This window comes from Sesamum indicum, linkage group LG8 (genome assembly GCF_000512975.1).
Source record: "Sesamum indicum cultivar Zhongzhi No. 13 linkage group LG8, S_indicum_v1.0, whole genome shotgun sequence".
NCBI lineage: Eukaryota > Viridiplantae > Streptophyta > Magnoliopsida > Lamiales > Pedaliaceae > Sesamum > Sesamum indicum.
Genome location: NC_026152.1, coordinates 98,044 through 116,673, shown reverse-complemented (window position 1 = coordinate 116,673; position 18,630 = coordinate 98,044). Strand labels below are relative to the sequence as shown.

At 36.8% G+C, this 18,630-nt stretch overlaps 4 protein-coding genes across 8 annotated transcripts; 3 read left to right on the top strand and 1 right to left on the bottom strand.

Moving 5' to 3' along the window:
* On the top strand, nucleotides 2,622–5,445 carry LOC105167237 (ras-related protein RABF2b). Its single transcript, XM_011086865.2, has 7 exons — nucleotides 2,622–2,850; nucleotides 3,461–3,538; nucleotides 3,633–3,800; nucleotides 4,233–4,281; nucleotides 4,361–4,434; nucleotides 4,677–4,770; nucleotides 5,001–5,445. The coding sequence occupies exons 1-7, from the start codon at nucleotides 2,812–2,814 to the stop codon at nucleotides 5,108–5,110; spliced, it is 612 nt and encodes a 203-aa protein (XP_011085167.1). The 5' UTR covers nucleotides 2,622–2,811; the 3' UTR covers nucleotides 5,111–5,445.
* On the bottom strand, nucleotides 6,552–11,101 carry LOC105167236 (transmembrane protein 56). 5 transcript variants are annotated; one of them, XM_020696216.1, is made up of 10 exons: nucleotides 10,820–11,101; nucleotides 9,988–10,115; nucleotides 9,604–9,801; nucleotides 9,219–9,307; nucleotides 8,994–9,132; nucleotides 8,392–8,466; nucleotides 7,829–7,950; nucleotides 7,676–7,751; nucleotides 7,350–7,409; nucleotides 6,552–6,942 (listed from the first exon to the last, which is right to left on the bottom strand). In XM_020696216.1, exons 3-10 carry the CDS (start codon nucleotides 9,760–9,762, stop codon nucleotides 6,814–6,816), a joined length of 849 nt encoding a protein of 282 aa, XP_020551875.1. In that variant the 5' UTR covers nucleotides 9,763–9,801; nucleotides 9,988–10,115; nucleotides 10,820–11,101; the 3' UTR covers nucleotides 6,552–6,813. The 5 variants fall into 5 exon arrangements, with proteins under 5 accessions (XP_020551875.1, XP_020551874.1, XP_020551873.1 ...); XM_020696215.1 differs by having other exon boundaries at nucleotides 9,988–10,074; XM_020696214.1 differs by having other exon boundaries at nucleotides 9,988–10,033.
* On the top strand, nucleotides 11,743–14,092 carry LOC105167235 (transcription termination factor MTEF18, mitochondrial). The gene has a single exon (XM_020695690.1). The coding sequence runs from the start codon at nucleotides 12,138–12,140 to the stop codon at nucleotides 13,920–13,922; it is 1,785 nt and encodes a 594-aa protein (XP_020551349.1). The 5' UTR covers nucleotides 11,743–12,137; the 3' UTR covers nucleotides 13,923–14,092.
* On the top strand, nucleotides 16,194–16,670 carry LOC110012391 (uncharacterized mitochondrial protein AtMg00810-like). The gene has a single exon (XM_020695683.1). The coding sequence runs from the start codon at nucleotides 16,194–16,196 to the stop codon at nucleotides 16,668–16,670; it is 477 nt and encodes a 158-aa protein (XP_020551342.1).

The following is an 18,630-nucleotide window of genomic DNA, read 5'->3' as shown; positions in this document are numbered from 1 at the left end:
GACATAATAGAACGAGCAACCTCAAGCAGAAACCGATGGAGCATGTGCTTGCGTTCTACCACTTTGTTTTGTTGTGGAGTGTAGGCACAACTCCGTTGGTGTATGATTCCAGAATCAAGGAGGAAGGACTGAAAAGAGGAATTGAGGAATTCACTGCCATTATCAATACGAATTAACTGTATTTTCTTGTTGAACTGAATGAGGATTAGTTTACAAGGATTCTCAGTGCAGTCGAATAATGACAAAACAACAATGCGTTTCATTGAGTTTTTGGACAAATGTTCAAGGCGTTTGTGCCACAAATCTCCTTGGTTAATAATCAGAGTACAAGAATTTGATTTACAGCCAAAGGTCGAAAGTCTCCTTCTGTCTGCAACAATGGATGACTCAAGGATATAAAGGTTCTTAAGCATCTGCCATGTTGCCATAACTCTATTAGCCTTTTGGTCCTGCAGGGTGCAAGTAGACTTTAGAAAGTGAAAGTGAACAGGTAATGAACCACACAGTTGCCTTATAGATAGTAAGTTAACTGAAAACTTGGGAATATGGAGGACTTATGTAAGGGTAATGTTTGAAGTAAGCCTCATTGTACCTATGTGAGGCACAAATTGAGTATGTCCATTGGGTAAACGAATGATCAAAGGTGTAGCAAGTTCATCATAGAAGTGGAATAAATGAATGTCTGCATAGATGTGATTTGTTGCACCACTATTGATTATCCATGAACTAGGAATCACAGAGACATAATTCATACTATTACCTGCAAAGTTATCCAGCTAAGCATAGTGGATCTTGAGAGGATCGAGTGGCATTTCATCATGCATAAGCTTCTTCATTTCTGTCCTCACTATGTCTGCAATATTGGGGAACATCTCCTCAGGTGCAGTGGATTTTGATTCACCAAATGCCAAGGCACTGAATCCTCTGCCACGTCCCCCATGCTTCTTTCTTAGCTTAGCTATTTCCTTATACCAATCTGGAGTTCTGTGCAACTTGAAGCATGTGTCTCTAGAATGTCCAGACTTGTGACAATGCTCACACACCAATTGCCTTTTGTCCACCATTGGCTTCTTCCTGTAGTCTTGAGTTTTTACTTGAAATGCAGCGCCACTATTCGTTTCCACGTTGCTGATGCTCATCTGCATTTGTTTTTCCATTCGAATGAGCATAGAATAAGCTTTGGTGACTGAAGGGAGGGGCTCTAACAGCAGTATCTGACTATGTGCTTGGTCGTAGACTGCACTCAAACCTACTAGAAACTGTATTAACTGGTTTGAAGCAATCATATCTACCATATACTTATTGACTCCACATGTGCACCCTGCACAAATGCACTTAGGAGCGGGGGCAAGATACATGAGCTCGTCCCATAACCTCATCAACTTTGTGTAATACTCAGTGATAGACAAGTTTCCTTGTGTCACTTGCCCAATCTCCATCTGCAATTGATAAATCATAGGGTTGTTGTTCTCCCCAAACCGAGCTTCCAACTCTAGCCATAATTCGCGTAAGGAAGCCACGTACATAAAGGATTCTGCTAGCTCCTTGGACATACAATTTAGAATCCAAGTGGTAACCATAGAATCAATGCGATTCCATCTTTAAACTCATCAGTATTGATAGGAGGACGGGCTACAGTGCCGTTAATAAAATCTAACTTCATCTTCGCTGTTAGAACTCTTCTCACTGCTCTACTCCAAGCAAAGTAACTGTTGCTAGCAAGCAAAGCTGACACCATCACCATACCTGGGCGATGGACGATTGTAGTTGCATAAACTCCTGGTCAAGACCACCACGCGATATCGCGTCATTTCCCATAGAGTCGCTATACTCTGTTGTCGCCATGGCAGAGATTGCTATTCAGTAATTAAATGCTAAAGGAGACGTAGAGACCTTCACAAGGAAGGTTTTGATAGCATGATGAAAAGGGAATTCAAATGCGTGGAAGCGAACATAATTTCAGGAGAAAACATGAGGATTTCATTATTATTATGCAATGTACAGCGGCCTATGCTTAAATACACTGAAGAAGACGATTGAACAGAAAATCAAACTAACTAACAACTAAAACACATCAGCGCCAAGTGGCTACCACCACATCAAGCCCTATCAACAACTAATAAAGACGTGAAAAGAAAACGGAGAAAAAACGTAATCTAAGAAACATGTTTCTTCTTCGTCTTGAGCAGCACTAACCAGGGTGCCATTCACGTATATTTGTAACAATGAATCAACTCAATCAAGAAAACCATGAACTTCACAATGAGTGACTAAATTTAATAAAATTCTATAGAACTTAGTAGATGAGAATCTAACTAATATGAGTTATTGATTGAGATAAATATCTTGTTAATCTATATGAGTTGTTACTATACAACTATTAAACTAAGTCTATGGTTTTATTTCATATGGTATAATTGCTCTATTGATTGTGGTCTAGCCCTGTTCAATAAGATTTGGTTTTATTCAAACCGTCTGTTTTATTTTAATAAATATTGTTTCTAATAGTTAATTAATTAGAATTAATGATTGAGGTGAGGTGGGGTGTGGTTTGAACTTTAAACCAATATCCATACGTGATATGTGGTAGGGGTACCTGTCCACAGCCTTTGTCCTTGCCCGACATCATCAAACACTATAAATCTATCAATATTTATTACTTGTGCTTTCATTCCCCTCCCATTACAAACCCTTCTCACCTAAATTTCTTTCCTTTTAATTCTTTCTTCCCAATATCTATCAATTTAAATTACCCAAATCTTTTCACCACACACACCAATTTGGTCATTGGGATTTTGATTCATTTCATGCATGGCCTCCACCGCAAACAAGAGCATCAACGCCAAACTGGTGTTCTATATTTCCTCTTCTTCTTCTTCTTATTTCTATCCTAAAATGAATTTTTCCATCTGCCCCTGCTTCCAATGTATTCTTGTGAATTTGACCGATTCCTCTCTTTATCTCTTATTTCATCAATCCTGGATTGGATTGACCGGCGTTCCTATTTACTTCTTCATCATTAGATTAACCGTTATCCATTCTTGGTTTTCAATCTAAGCCCTTTCTGTGCCCCTTATTTGACGATCACACGCCTCTACGACTTCTCACCTTCTTTAATGTTTATTAATTTTTCTATGAAGCTGCTGCTAGTGTAGTATTTAATAGTGTTTGTCTCTATCTCTGTTTAATATTCTTTCCTAGATTAAACCATTGAAAAGAAGAATATTCCAGATTCATTCTTTGCTAATGGCTTTTGTAGACAGGGTTGAGTATGCTTTTGTTTCTTCAATGTTCCTTTATTTAAACACCTATTTGCATTCCCTATTATAATATTGTGCCTTCTTACCGTTGGTTTTTCAGGGTTTCATAACGTAGAATTACTTTTTTGTGTATGCTTAGTTTTTTCACCGAAATTTCTCTACTGCTAAGTTGGGTGAGTTTTTCTGGGGCTTTAAATTAGGTGCTTCTTGGAGATGTTGGAGCCGGAAAGTCTAGTCTAGTTTTGCGTTTTGTGAAAGGGCAATTTGTTGAATTTCAGGTAGGTATAGATTTGATGTCATGCATTTGATATTGAGACACACCAAAAACAGAATTTTCTTCTAGACAATGATTATTGACTGAACATCCCGTAGGAGTCAACTATAGGTGCGGCATTTTTTTCACAAACAGTTGCTGTGAATGATGCAACTGTAAAATTTGAAATATGGGATACAGCAGGTCAGGAGAGATACCACAGCTTAGCTCCAATGTATTACAGAGGAGCTGCTGCAGCCATAATTGTATATGACATAACAAACCAAGTAAGCACTGTCAGCTTAAGAAGCAGTAATTGGATATTGTATCTTTTATGCAGTCAATTTGTGTGCGGTTTTACCTTTGTCTTCTTTACTGTTGGAAAATAAAAAAGTATTCTGTTTTGAGCTCATCCAGCAGTGACTTAGAGTGACCTTTGATTGTGGATGCCAATTTGTTATTGTCTCAGTATTTTTCAGTATAATGACAAATTAAGTAAGAATCGCAGCTTATCAATCAATGAGGTGGGGACATAAGCAGCAGTTGGCAATGTATGCTACATGCACTGAAAAAAGAAAAATTGTGTTATGTACTTAATGAATCAAAAGAAATGTGATCTCATCTTGGCATCAGTGAAGAGGATAGTTCTTTCGTAAACTGATGGAGCGGTGAATGAAAATGATACTTGATTATGTAACAATCCTTTATTTACTCTTTAGGCATCCTTTGATCGGGCCAAAAAATGGGTTCAAGAGCTTCAAACACAAGGTAAACTACATATTCATTTATGGCATAAGGTAACCACTTGTTTTTCCTCATGTATTTTATGTTTTTTCTTTGGGATAAGGTAACCCAAATATGGTTATGGCACTTGCTGGGAATAAATCGGATTTGTTGGATGCAGAAAAGGTGGCATCAGAGGCAAGCATTTACTGTTGTCTTCTCCTTTCGTGTGTCCTCTCCCTCAATTTTCTCATATTCGGTTCTATGCGACATGTTCTCCACTTTCATTTATCATTGAGAAACATATGTATGAAATGCTAAGCATTCTATTGAACTTTATGCAATTTTTATTACTCATCAAGTCAACATCATACATGGCTTTGTTTTCAAGGACAAATTGCATCATTGTTAGTTGTATGAAGGTGAAAGATTTTTTGCAGGAAGCACAAACTTATGCACAGGAGAATGGTCTTTTCTTCATGGAAACTTCTGCAAAGACAGCAACTAATGTCAATGACTTATTTTATGAGATAGGTAAGAGCATTAGCTTGAAGAATATCTTAGAGCATGTATTTCATGTGTGAAACAATTTAAATCCAGTTAGCAGAATACTAGATTAAAGTGCATGCATAAGGACAATGAAACTCCACATGATTTCTAGGGGTTGCATAACAGATTTCCTTTAGTGCAAGAAAATGGCTGCAACCAGTGAATATCTGTCTACACATGGTAATTATTCATTGTTATTGTTGCTCTACGTACAGCAAAGAGATTGCCTCGTATGCAGCCAGCAGCTTCAAACCCGTTAGGCATGGTCCTAGTGGATCGATCCGCAGAGGGGGCAACAACTACTAGTGCTTCATGTTGCTCATAAAGTTGACGCAGACGTGTCAGTGGAGATGAATATTAAATGTGTAGTTAAAACATGGCATCATGCTATGTCCATAAAAATCTTGGGTGACTCATGTACTGTACCGGTTCATTTGTTGAGATTTTGTACGGGAGTTGACTGTTGAGAGAGAGATGGTGAAATTAGGTTACTATCATTTTCATCTTGTGTAAGTTACTGTGATGTGATTGTCCTATTCAAGTCAACTGTTGTACGTTGTCGGATTTAGTTTTACAAGTCAGAAAGTGTGTCTGGGTCATTCCTACAGTTGGCGTTTTGAGGGGGGAATATTAATCGAAATTCAATGAGATATTTCATCACAATATCCCCTTAGTCGCCACCACTCGCATAAGAGTTCCATCCACTGAAAGAAGAAAAAAGAAAGAAAGAAATCCGGCCCAGTAGTCGAGTGGACATAAACAAGTGCAGGCAGAGGCAGTTGCATTAATTATTAATTGGGTGTGGACTGTGGAGTATCCGTATCCATCCATCCACATCGATATATAAATTACCATGATGATGATGATGATGTTGGCGTCATCCCCCAATGTTAACATTTCCCAAGCAACAACTTTTGGCTTAAAAAACTGATTGCAAGTACGATTGATTCTAGAATTCATAATATCTGCTGCTACCCTTTTGCAGTGCAGGCAGGCTACAAAGTTTTAATTAGTTTAATATTGATGATAAAAGCACATTTGTAGTGGGAAGCAGACAGGCGGAATGGAAACGGTATCCGTATTAATACCTGTAATTGCACTCCACATGCTATCCTCTTAATTGCAATTTTATTTATTCTCTAATAATATTAATGATAATAATAATCTTAATTAGTTGTTTATTTAATTGTTATACATATATCATTTATACGTAGAATAAAAAAATATTAAGCACGCGTAGCTGATCAGTTCAGTCGATCATGTCCCTCCTTGCAGTGGATATGCCACTCAAAGAAATAAGAGATGCATGCAGGATACACGTCAATCTAGTTGTTGCATGCAGTCATTGATCGATTGAACTCCGGCCGCACCACCATTACTAACATTATTCTGTGCAAATTACCTTAGTTTTAGCATGCAGTCTAGGAAGAAAAGATGTGAACGCAGCAACAATACTGAACAACTCTAACAGAGTGCAACTACATAAAGAGGATGAGACCAAGAATCATGCACTCGGTCACCTTTTTGAAATGACCTCTCAAAGTTGATTAGGTAAGGCAAACTCATTATTACAGCCTCAGCCTGTGCCTGTGGCACACCAAGCAGCTTTGGTAATTCAAGAAAACGATTATCATTCCTACAGCTCTCTCTCACATCCAAAAACAACTTTTGAGATTGTTTAACAAAGTACTGAATATTACACAGAGAAAGCTTCTCTTACCTTCCTTTACCATTTCTCTTTTTACGTTTCTACAGTCTCTCTTTCAACAGATGTTGATAATCTTCCAAAAATGTGTACAGAATTTGCATCCTCTTTAGATGCAAATAAACGTCGACCATCAGGCTTCATGTGTCCATTACTGGCTATTAACTTCCAGAAAACCTGTGCAATCTATCTGTTTTCACATATCTTTCTCTTCTATCATTTTCCCAGTTTCAGCACAAGTGCACAAGAAAATGGATTTAACATCACGCAGGGAATTGACATCAATTGTTATCTACTTGTCAAGTTGTCTACAACAGTACTAGTCACTGCCTCTTTGCTAAAGTCTTCATCAGCCCTTTGATAATCTTCCCAAACCACATTAAGTTCATGACTGCAAGCACCACGGGTACACAAAGTACCAAAAGGAAACCAACAGCATGCATTTGCATGACCTGCAAGTAATTCAATAGCTCTTATACGATCCGTAATATATATGTGCTTTGTGGATTCTTCTTATATCGACCGGGTGCAAAGATTTCATGTTCATCTTAAGGGAGACAGAAGTATGACAGAGTAACAATTTTTCTATAATACTTGAGAAAGATGAAATTAAAGAAGAGAAAATGTAAACTGAGCTTGAAAACATTATGGGTGTGAGAGAGAATCTATACAATGAAGAAATTTGCTTAAGCTGTCTTATTGCACATTCACATATTAATAAGCAGAATAGAAGAGTAGCTGACTAGCTGGCATATAATAATTCTCAGAACACAGAATTCAAAGAGAGGTTTTCCTTTAAGCTTGAAAGAGATAACCAAGTAGGCTTTGTGGCACAATGAAATCTTAAGGATGTAGTTACCTGATCATGGTGCAGATAGACATGGTAAAATATGTAAACAAACAGAAGAATTCTTGCCACCTGCATTTAACGATACCAGTTTCAATAAGCATTCATGAAAACAAACAGTGTAACTTTTAAAATCAAGAATACACCCCATCACAAGTACATCGCTAAATATTAAAATCTGAAAGAAGCTTCTCAAGTTACAGGGAAACCAATATGCAACCAACTGTATATGCACAGTGTCATGTTAACTAATTGTTGCTTCTGAAAATTCTTAGTTTGTTTGTATTATAGATCATGCTGCAAACAACAGCAATACAGAACAAAGAAGATTTACGCACCAACCAAGCAACAAAAATAGCAACCCCATTAATCAGATATGCGTTGGATCTCTTCAATCCAGCCATGTCAAGATACCTGTGGAAAATGCAGATAATTTCAGCAAAAAACAATCTCAGGTTATAATTCCTCACTTCAACATTCTGAGAGCTCACCATCTCATGTTGATCTCTGGCGTTGTCACCTCAGATATCAGGACCATGAAAGTGTAAAGCTGCCCTTCCCCTGTAAACATGGAATATGCTAGTGCAATTCCTGAAAGAGAGTGATGGACAATCTGAAATCCAAAAGCAATGGAACTGTTACCGTTGCACTGTGCATTTTCAAATAAAATGGTATTACATTGATACTAGTGTTTAATCATGAACAGACAATTTTTCTGTATATCCTCAAATAAGGTGCAAGGATATTGGAGATATGATACAAACTCAGGGTTCTACATAAGGAGCTATAATTTCCTGAATGAAGTATAGAAGTCAAACCATCTAATGTGCATGTTACTCTGCTTATCTCGCTCCAACTATACAGAACCATTCAGGGTATTGAAGTCATGGAAGCATCACATCCAGTTTCCCATCACTTAATTGAATCACTCTACAAGGCTGAATATGCATAGTTCAATAATCCTATAAGAACCTATACAGAATCAACCATGCAGACCAATGTAATGCAGAAGCACGCCAAACGTAATTCATTTTCATGCTTGCAGTTCACTTACGTACTCCACTCCGCCCAAAGAAGGATACAGCCAACAAATCATTCCAAGGTCTGAAATGAAATACCCAACCGAAATCTGCCAAGAGTTGCACACCAGAAAATGATAATGTCATGAGTTTCATAACTTGATAAACTAATGGAAAAATAATCCAAACGAAACTAAGTAGAGATCTGACTAAGAATGATTAAATGTCAGATGCATGTCAGTTTGTTATCCAGTTTTATGGTTTTCATCTTATCACTTTGTACTAAATGCCTTACATAAACAACATTTGAGACGATGAACCAGCCTAGTTTCACTTGATAGCATAAATTAAGATTCCATAAACTCATATTTCTTCATTATTAAAGACAAAAGCTTAATAGCTGATATAAATGTACCCCCGACTAGTATCTTACCAATTTTGGTACTGGACGTGCTACTTTAATTATTGCTAAAGTTCATTCCTTTTGGGTTTAAATGATGCATCCATGATTCTTTTTCCCAAAAACTAGAAATATAAAATATTGTGGATATTATCACATACAAATACCCTTTTCAAGTAATGTAAAATGCACCCAAGAGAATCTTCTTGAAAAAATGAAGATATATTAGAAACTTACCCCGAGTGCAAATGTTGAGAGAGGTGAACTTCGGAGGATAATTAACCCAGCAAAATCATGATCGGAGAAAAGATCGGACCAGAACACAAAGTACAAGGACACAATTGACGTAAAAATGGCATGAAGAGTGGAAACACCTCTGCAGGTAAGTTAGTGCACAAGAAGTCAGAGCAGCATTAAAATGTAAAAGAGTAAAAAAAGTATATAATGAGCAAGTTTAGTCACCGATTATTCCAGTCAATTCTTTGTGTCTTGGTGAGAGCATTATAACTCCTGAAGTTAAAAGTGCTGATGAGCTGGGTCAGATCATAGACCTGTTGAAGGCCAACAGTCACTAATACTCAATAGAGTCTCATGATAGCATATTTTTCTGTTGACAAACATATGCTCCTACTTTTTCATAGCGATAGTAAGAAACGTATCTGGTACTTGTAATCCAGAATTTCAAAATGCAGAGGAGTCTCCTACTTTATGAAATAAAACAGAATGATGGCAAGCACCTCTAGCTTTCATTATTATGGTTTAGATACTTAACACAGTAATGGCCCTGGCTTCTCAGAACCTATGATAATGCAAAAGTTGAAAGGAATTTGACAATGCTCGAACTTACCAATTTGAATGCCAATACACCAGCAAGTACAGAAGTGTATGGGATAAAAGGGTCCGCTAGTAAGTAGTTTTTGACTAGCACCCCAGCCTGGTTTTGATAAGACTTAAATGCCAAAACTGTTCGTTGAGAAACTGCCATTATACAGAATTGCCAGACCATGTGTTTGATTCTCTTCTACAACATTAATTTCCAGGCTTCCTGGCAACAAATTGAACAAAATACTTAGAGAGAATGAGCTTTGGCACAACAACAGCATAACGGATATAAGTTATGATGGGCATCGCCCTCAAATGGAAAGAAAGCAAATGAGGCAAAGATAAAGGGAAATTGTTTGTAAGATCACATGTATAACTGCTCCAAGGTAGAGTCATATAATTGTTTTACCATTGATGGTAGGGTGAGCTCAGGGACCAATTTGTTTTCTCTCATCCTGCAAAAAATTATGGTCTGGATAGATAGTAGTAGATAGTCCTGTAATTAAAAGAACTCCTCAATGCCCAATGTCAATACTCCTAAAGGAGACGAACAGGGCATATGGAGAAAGTTGATGAATTCAAGTTACATCTTCATTAAACAGATTTGATCTATATCGTATTGAACAAGGAGAATACCATGATTAAAGCAGTAAACAAGTCCAGTAAAAAGGTTCAAAAGATTAGACTAAAAAAGACGGATGGTATTGATGTAAGATTATACTATATTGATGAATAAAGTAATAATGGTGTAAGATAATTTGGATATAGTGGTATATTTGGAAGCTGTAGAAAGAATTATATACCCTGAGGACTCAGCTTGGACAGAGCTAGTATTTCACTACATAAGCAGTTGGGATTCAAGATTGCATAGGATAGACAAAGATATGCTTTAATTTCCTCAAGATTGAAAAAGTAATAATCTGTAACACCAGAAACTCCATCGCCATCTGAAATCCTCACGTAAAAGAATGGGATTTAATAGAAGAGGACATGATATGGGACCCTTTTATAGCTCGCAACCACAATGGAATGGGGTGGGTGGGTGTGTATCAGACATGATGGTGAGCATACATAATACATTGCCTTTGCCGTAAAACGAAGAAACTGTGATAAATGCAGCTTGAGATCATAGATAGTACTCGGACATTAATTGCAAAAACAAGAGTTAGAAAGACGCCAAAAATCCACGAGATCATAAGAGTAACGTCGGAAAATATAAAGAGAAGTTGGGGTCCCCATACCTAACAGTTGAGAAATCCCACCAGAAAATTACGGAAGATGAAGATGACTCACATTCTTGATTCTTGGGTTGGGGATAAAGTGGAGGTTATTTTTCTGTTTCTTGGTGGGCTTGGGCAGATTAAAGGGAGGCAAGAAAAACCTGAAGGAAGATATGAACAATGGAAAAAATGGGTGTGGTAGAGAGTGTGTAACCAACCCTGCAAGAAACCGGTAACTCAACTCTAAAATATTATTTCATTGGAATTTGATAATTATGTAAAATGTAGCTCTTGCTCTACATCAGCTGCAATACTCCCAACTTTTTCTTTTCTTTTCTTTTTTTTTTTTTGAAATAAAAATTTGATATTCATACTCTTATGAATTGATAAAATGCTAGTAAAATATAAATAAATCAATGCATTATATTATGCACTCTTGAAGTACATGACATGTCCCATTTTTAGGCTCATAATCTAAATTTTGTATTATTCACCCTCTGAGTTTTGAGTATTGTTGGATATCTTTCTTTTTTTTGTACAACTCTTTTGTTGCATACATGCTATTATTAGACAAATATAGAGTGGGTTGATAAAAGTGTAGGACAATTTTGTCCTTTTAATTAGGCTTGTAAAATTTTTTATATATTTGCACTCAAAATCAAGTCTTTGACAACTCACTTTCCCTAATCATTTTAAAAGTTTTTGTTGGTCAAATATTTGATAAAAACATATATAGTTGCTCTTCAAATATGGTCGACTCTTGATGTACTAAAAATGTAAAAAGCATCGTATGTGTGTATGCAACGAGTGGTTTGCATAAGATTGGAATGTGGTGAGTAAAACTGGTCTCACATATGCTAACAATGGTATGGTGGATGGGGATGAATATCTTATATCATAGAATAAGACGTATCATCACCATCTCATTCTCAACTCCCCCATGCCTTCTTGCTTCTTCTTCTACCTTGCTTTTTAATGCAATTGGGCCTAATACTTATTATCATCTTCATGTTTGGGCCTACCCAAAATCCTCTTCTCTAGGGTTTTAACTGCAAAACCCTATTTCTCAAATGTACTAATCATTCAGCACAGCAGTGAGCAGGAGTTACTTAAATAATTGGGGATGAATTTCACCAATTCCTTCGCCTGGCCAGAGGTATGAGAAACGCCATACAAATTCAATCCTCTACCAAAACAACTTATGTTAATTTCTAAATTTTTTAGCTTTAAACTCACCAACCAAACATTCATTCAACACATCTTCTTTAGCTTCTTTCCTTTCTCTTGTTTGAATTTATCTGCTTTCTCCTAGTATCGCTTCCTAATTTCTGCATCTTCTATGTTGTTTCGGAAATTCAGCAAAACCCTGTCTTCAAAGATGATTGTCCGCCTTCATAATCTCTTCTTGTACCCTGCTGTTATTGCAAGAGATCCCACTCTTTTCCATATCCCTCTGCTCCATAGATTCTCAAGAATCCACTTCTTCCACCGTTTTGAACTTCCCTTCAACAATCCTGAGCTTTTTATGCCTAAATCCGCAGCTCAGCCGTCAGTTGCCCTTTCCATCGATGGAATTCCACGTCTCGCCAAGTCTGATGCACAGGCTGCGCTTTTTGATTACTTGCATTGTACTAGGGGATTGAGCTTCCTGGATGCCGAGCACATAAGCAAGAACTCACCCCGCTTTCTTGGGGACCTGATCGCTAAGGTGGAAAAGGAGCAAGATGTGTCAAGAGCGTTGTCAAGGTTCTTCAGGTACCATCCCATCAATGAGTTCGAACCCTTCTTTGAGAGTTTGGGCTTGAGCCCCACAGAATTTCAATCCCTTCTTCCAAGAGGCTTGATATTTCTCAATGATGATCAAGTCTTGCTTGATAACTATCACACCCTTAGTGATTATGGCATACCACGAAGTAAGATAGGAAGGATGTACAAGGAAGTGAATGAGATCTTCAGATATGAATTTGGGGTTTTGGATTGCAAATTGAGGGCATACGAGCACTTAGGTTTGAGTAGATCAACTGTCATCAAGCTTGTAACTTGTTGTCCCCTGCTTTTGGCTGGTGAAGTGAATAATGCATTTATAAGGGTTCTTCACAAACTGAAAGAAATGGGCTTTGACAGCAACTGGATTGGAAGCTATTTATCTAGCAAAAAGACATACCATTGGAATAGAGTACTCGATACATTATGTTTTCTTCGTGAAATAGGTTATAGTGATGCTCAGATGGGGGATTTGTTTCGGAAAGATACTGCGTTATTATTTGACGGATCTGGGAAACAAGTCTATGTAGTGGTTGGTGCTTTGCTTAAATTGGGCCTTAAAATGAATGAGGTTTATGCTTTGGTCTTGAAGAACCCGCAGATTCTATCGCCCAAGTGCTCCAAGAACTTCTGGAAGGCATTGCACTTTCTCTTTGAGATAGAGATGGAACCAGATAATATTGGGCAGATTCTGTCTATCCACTTGAAATTTTTGGGTTCCCACTCTCTAAAAGGACCAAAGACTGTGTTGAGGAATTTCAACGGTGATAAGCATAGCTTATGTGAGAGTATAAAAAATGACCCGTCCACGTTTTTCAACTTGGCTTTTAAATCAAACATTTGTAATGCTGAGTATGTGGCGGCCAGGAATCCAAGCAATTTTGTGGAGAAAACAGAATTTTTACTGAGAATTGGTTATGTAGAAAATTCAGAGGAGATGACGAAAGCTCTGAAGCGCTTCCGTGGCAGAGGGGATCAGCTGCAGGAGAGGTTTGATTGCCTGGTGCGGGCGGGTTTGGACTTCAATGCAGTGTCAAGTATGGTCAAACAGGCCCCGACAGCTCTAAACCAGACCAAAGATATTCTTGAAAAAAAGATAGACTGCTTAAGAAACTACTTGGGATATCCGGTGGATTCTATAGTGGCTTTTCCATCGTATCTTTGTTACGATATGGAGAGAATTAGTAGGAGATTTTCTATGTATGCATGGCTTAGAGAAAAAGGTGCTGCAAAGCCCATGTTATCAGTAAGCACGCTTGTTGCTTGTTCAGATACACGGTTTGTAAAGTATTTTGTAGATATACATCCTGAAGGTCCAGCTGTGTGGGAAAAATTGAAAAAAGCATTGCCCTCAAGCTGAGATCAATTATAATAATACATAGGCAATTCTTGGATTGCACCTCTATCGTAATTTATCAATGTTTTTTTTTTGTTTTCCTTTTCTTTTTAATTCCAACTTTTGCTACTTGATATGCTTTTGTATTTTGAGGAAGACATCTTAGGTGAAAAAAAACGCAAATGTGAGTGGTGATGGGATTTTGAAGCATGCAGAAAACTGAAAAATGCATGATCTTATTCTATGCATATTGTTTGTTTCTTTTTCTTTGTCTCGTCTACGTTTTTCTCTTAATTTATTAAAGGGGAGCTGTGTGGATTCATGAATTCCGATTGGAGGAGAATAGTGAACTTTGTTTTAATTTATCATTTATCACCACCGTGCTGTTTGTTCTGCTGCTAAAGTTCAAAATCACAGACCAAAAATGCGGCATACCAATTCATTCAGCCCACTAGTTTAAGGTAAAGCCCAACAAGTGGGACCAGGTCGGCCCACTTCAGTTTGGGGTTGCTTTGTTTTTTTTTTTATAAATGTAAGTTTCATTAGTAAAATAAGATAATACAGTACAACAGTGCTCAACTGGTGGTTTCTCCCTCGACAGGCCAAGGGATACACGATAATCTATATAATGCAAATGAATTAACATAACAAGATAAATTAATACTGATAATTCTCTATCTAATATCTTCCACAATAATGGTGGTTATGATGTTCGGTGGTCATTCCGCATGCTCAAAGCATCTCAAATTTTGTTCTCTCCAAATGTGGTCAATGCAAGCAGCAAGAAGTGCACAATAAGCTAAGTTAATGATATGTTTTCCTCTCCATTCCTTTGCAGCTCACTCAACGTCTTGTGGTCACTCTCTATTAGGCCATTCAAACTGAACAATCCGCCGAATCACTGTCAGGCATCTTCTGGTATAACCACATCGAAAAAATAGATGAATATGTGTTTTCATTGCACCCTCATCACATAATATACAGGTGCCTGAGTATGATAGCCATGGTTTATCAACTGAGGATAGTTTCCCCAAAATAGCAAGCCATAGGATGAAATTATGCCTAGGGATCTTCAGGGAACCCGAGAGTAGTGAAAACCTACCTACTTGGGGTTCCGATGGGTCCGATAGCCTGTAAGACTGTAGGTCGTCCCGTCTCAAATCGCCAAATAATGCGATCTGTCTCGCCATGAATTATCGGCAATGCATGCAAAATCTCTAAGCACTCAATGTCCATAATGAGAGGCCAATACCATTGCCCCTTCATAATAACACTGCTGAGTTTGTCCGTCGTCCGAAGCCCAAGTAGACGTGGACCCTGTGGGAATGTCTCAATAAGGGGACCAAGGTGGTGCCATGGATCATGCCACAGATAAAATGAATTCCCATCACCAATCTGATAGTCCACCATCGATCGAAGCAAGGGGAGTAAAAGAAGGAGTTTACTCCAGCCCCACGAACCCTCATTGTCAGTGATCGTTCATACAGATTTATCACGTAGCCGCCCGTTATATAACCATTCTACTCAGATTGATGTTCTATCACATCGAATAACATCACACAGTTTCTTGCTCATCAAGGCACGATTTAAAGTAGCGATGTCCTATAGGCCCTGACCCCCCTCCGACGCCGACATACAGACATCCTTCAATGCTACTTTGGCATATCCACTGGTTGCTGTGCCTTTCCACAGAAAAACTCTCAGACGTTTCTCAATTTTCCTTATAACACCACCTTTAGGTAGAATGAACGCAGAAGTCCAATATATACTTAACGCCATAAAGACAGATTTAATAATCTGTACTCTCCCAACATACGATAATCTCATTCCTTCCTAACCTTTAATGCGCTGATCAATTTTCAATAATAAAGGCTGATAGTCTGTAAAAAGGGATAAGTTGACAAGTTTAAAGCAAGGCTGGTCGTAAAGGAATATGCGCAACACTATGGTATAGATTACACAGAAGTGTTTGCTCAGATGGCTCGTATGGAGATTGTGCGATTAGTGATTGCTTTAGCAACACAAAAAGGGTGAGTTATCTATCAATTAGAAGTGAAGTCTGCCTTTTTACATGGAGAACTAGTTGAAGATGTTTTTGTTGATCAACCTTGTGGTTATATCCCAAAGGGAAAAGAGGAAAAAGTATATAAATTAAAGAAAGCTCTTTATCGGCTTAAACAAGCTCCCCGTGCATGGTATAGTCGTATCGAAGCTTATTTCGTTAAGAAAGGTTTTAAAAAATGTGGTTATGAGCATACCCTATTTGTGAAACGAAACATAGGGGGCAACATGCTCATGGTAAGTTTATATGTTGATAATCTTCTTTTTACAGGAAACGATGAGTTGATGTTTGCTGAATTTAAGAATTCAATGAAGCATGAGTTTGATATGATTGATCTTGGTAAAATAATGTATTTCTTGGGTCTTGAAGTCTTGCAGAAATTAGGAGGGATTATTATTAGTCAAAGGAAGTATGTTGAGGAGATGCTGCAACGTTTTGGGATGAATCAAAGTAATTCTGTTCAAACTCCAATTGTTCCTGGTTTAAAGTTGTGCAAGGATGAAGGAAGAACTAAGGTGGAGAAGACTTACTTCATACAAATTGTAGGATGTCTTATGTATCTTACAGCTACTCATCCAGACATGCTGTTTGTCGTAAGTCTTGTGAGCAGATATATGGAGAATCCTACTCAGCTTCATTTACAACTAGCAAAGAGAGTGCTAAGATATTTGCAAGGAACAATGGAGTATGGAATTTTGTACAAGGGATGAAGTGATAAACTTACAATATGCACTGATAGTGATTACGCGGGTGACTTAGATGATAGAAAAATACTTGGAAATATTTTTCTTTTTAGTTTCGGGGCTGTATCATGGTCTTATAAGAAACAACCAATTGTGAGATTGTCTAGGACAGAGGCAGAATTCATGATGTTCCTGTCAAGCTATATGGATAAAGAGGTTACTCATGACACTTGATCAAATTGATGAGAAGTCAATAAGTATCCATTGTGATGGCAATTCTGCAATCAAGCTATCAAGAAATCCAGTGATGCATGGACGTAGATGTTGGTTTCACTTTCTTCAAGAATTTGTACAGGCAGGAATGATAAAAGTGATTGATTGCACCAAATTGGTGATGTGATGACAAAGCTGTGAGTTTATGCAGAGACTAAATTCTTTCAACAAAGAGAGGAATTGTTAGGACTTAGTCAACATTGACCAATAAATAAAATATCATATTATTTGGGCTTGCTTGCTTAGAATAGGTCTTTATTATTTAGCAAAGGATTCCTTATTCTTGGTATTTTCTATTGTTTTTGAATGACTATTTATAGCTTGAATTTTTAACTGAATAAATACAGAATTTAGTCAACTCTTTTTTCTTTCTCTAAAATACTATGACTGTCTTAGCAATATATATGTTGTAAAATAAACGAGAGGAATGATAAGTAGGTAATGCTGAAGAATGCACAATTGCTAAGACTGCAAATTAAAACAATATATATATATATGTGTGTGTGTGTGTGTGTGGACTGAAGTATTAAATCTTGGTCAGGTTTACTGATTATTACTTAAGTACATAGCTTAAAGCAAGTTTACTAGATAAGCCAGAGACATATATATATTAGGGGGCCGGAAAATTAAATAAAAAAGAACTAGCAATAGGATGATGTAGAATGTAGGTAGGTGATAGAAATGGGGCACCTGTGTGATAATTGGTATGGTATGGGACAAGGGTTGTGAAAATTGATAATTAATGCACACTACTCCCAAGTCTCAACTCAGTCTCAATGTGTGGCATGAATACTGCCACTTCCAGTTGTATATACATATATATATATATATATATATATTGTTTTTTAAATTATTCAGAATCTAATTTTAATTAAGTGGTCCAATCATTAAATTAAAACCGGCCTCATCTCATCTAATCTAATACTACATATGCTGAATTTTTCCCCTTCTGAGAATAGGGTTAGATAATTGATGTATAGTGGGTGTACCCGCGGGGTCAACTCTCCCAAACAAAAAATAACTTAGTACTTGAATATATCAATGAAACTCTATAAAGTCAACTATATAATTACAACCTCCGCTCCCCAATATATAGAAACACTCTCTCTCTTTCTCTTTCTCTCTCTCTGTATATATATATATATCCCTTATTAACCAAATTATATCAAAACCTCAATATATATATATATATATAATTAATAAACTTTAATACTTTAATTTGTAAAAATATATGTTTGATGCTATTATATATTAATTATGGTAATTGACTAAATTTTATTTCACCATATGAATGAAGAGTGCATGCATTTACAATATATTTTTATTTTTTTAAAATTAAATATTTTTTTGTAATATATAGTGCTGTAAATGAATTTTTTATGCAAAAAAAAACATTTTTTTAATGAATAAAATATGTTAGTGTCGAATAGATAGATTGATCAACTACTATACATATTCAACCCTATATAAAAATAAAAATAAAGAATTAATTAAAATAATGAGTTAAATTAAAATTATTGTGTAGATAAATATGAGTTAAATTATTAATTTAAAATAATGAGATTTCTAACCAGCAGAATTTTTCTTTTGGTGATTAAAAAAATAAAAAAAATAGTATTGAATCAAATTGGTTCTGCTATATATACATATAGATATATATGATGGATATGGGTGACTAACGGAAATCCTCATCTCATCTACATGTCGATATCAT

What these genes read in the sequence shown, in the direction of transcription:
- LOC105167237 (XM_011086865.2), top strand. Translation starts at nt 2,812, where the DNA reads ATGGCCTCCACCGCAAACAAGAGCATCAACGCCAAACTG. An exon ending in AGAGCATCAACGCCAAACTG is followed by an intron (nt 2,851 to 3,460) that starts GTGTTCTATATT and finishes GCTTTAAATTAG; the next exon opens with GTGCTTCTTGGAGATGTTGG. An exon ending in CAGAAAAGGTGGCATCAGAG is followed by an intron (nt 4,435 to 4,676) that starts GCAAGCATTTAC and finishes GATTTTTTGCAG; the next exon opens with GAAGCACAAACTTATGCACA.
- LOC105167236 (XM_020696216.1), bottom strand. Translation starts at nt 9,762, where the DNA reads ATGGTCTGGCAATTCTGTATAATGGCAGTTTCTCAACGAACAGTTTTG. An exon ending in CCAGAGATCAACATGAGATG is followed by an intron (nt 7,752 to 7,828) that starts GTGAGCTCTCAG and finishes CATTTTCCACAG; the next exon opens with GTATCTTGACATGGCTGGAT. An exon ending in TCTATCTGCACCATGATCAG is followed by an intron (nt 6,943 to 7,349) that starts GTAACTACATCC and finishes AATTACTTGCAG; the next exon opens with GTCATGCAAATGCATGCTGT.
- LOC105167235 (XM_020695690.1), top strand. Translation starts at nt 12,138, where the DNA reads ATGTTGTTTCGGAAATTCAGCAAAACCCTGTCTTCAAAGATGATTGTC.
- LOC110012391 (XM_020695683.1), top strand. Translation starts at nt 16,194, where the DNA reads ATGGTAAGTTTATATGTTGATAATCTTCTTTTTACAGGAAACGATGAG.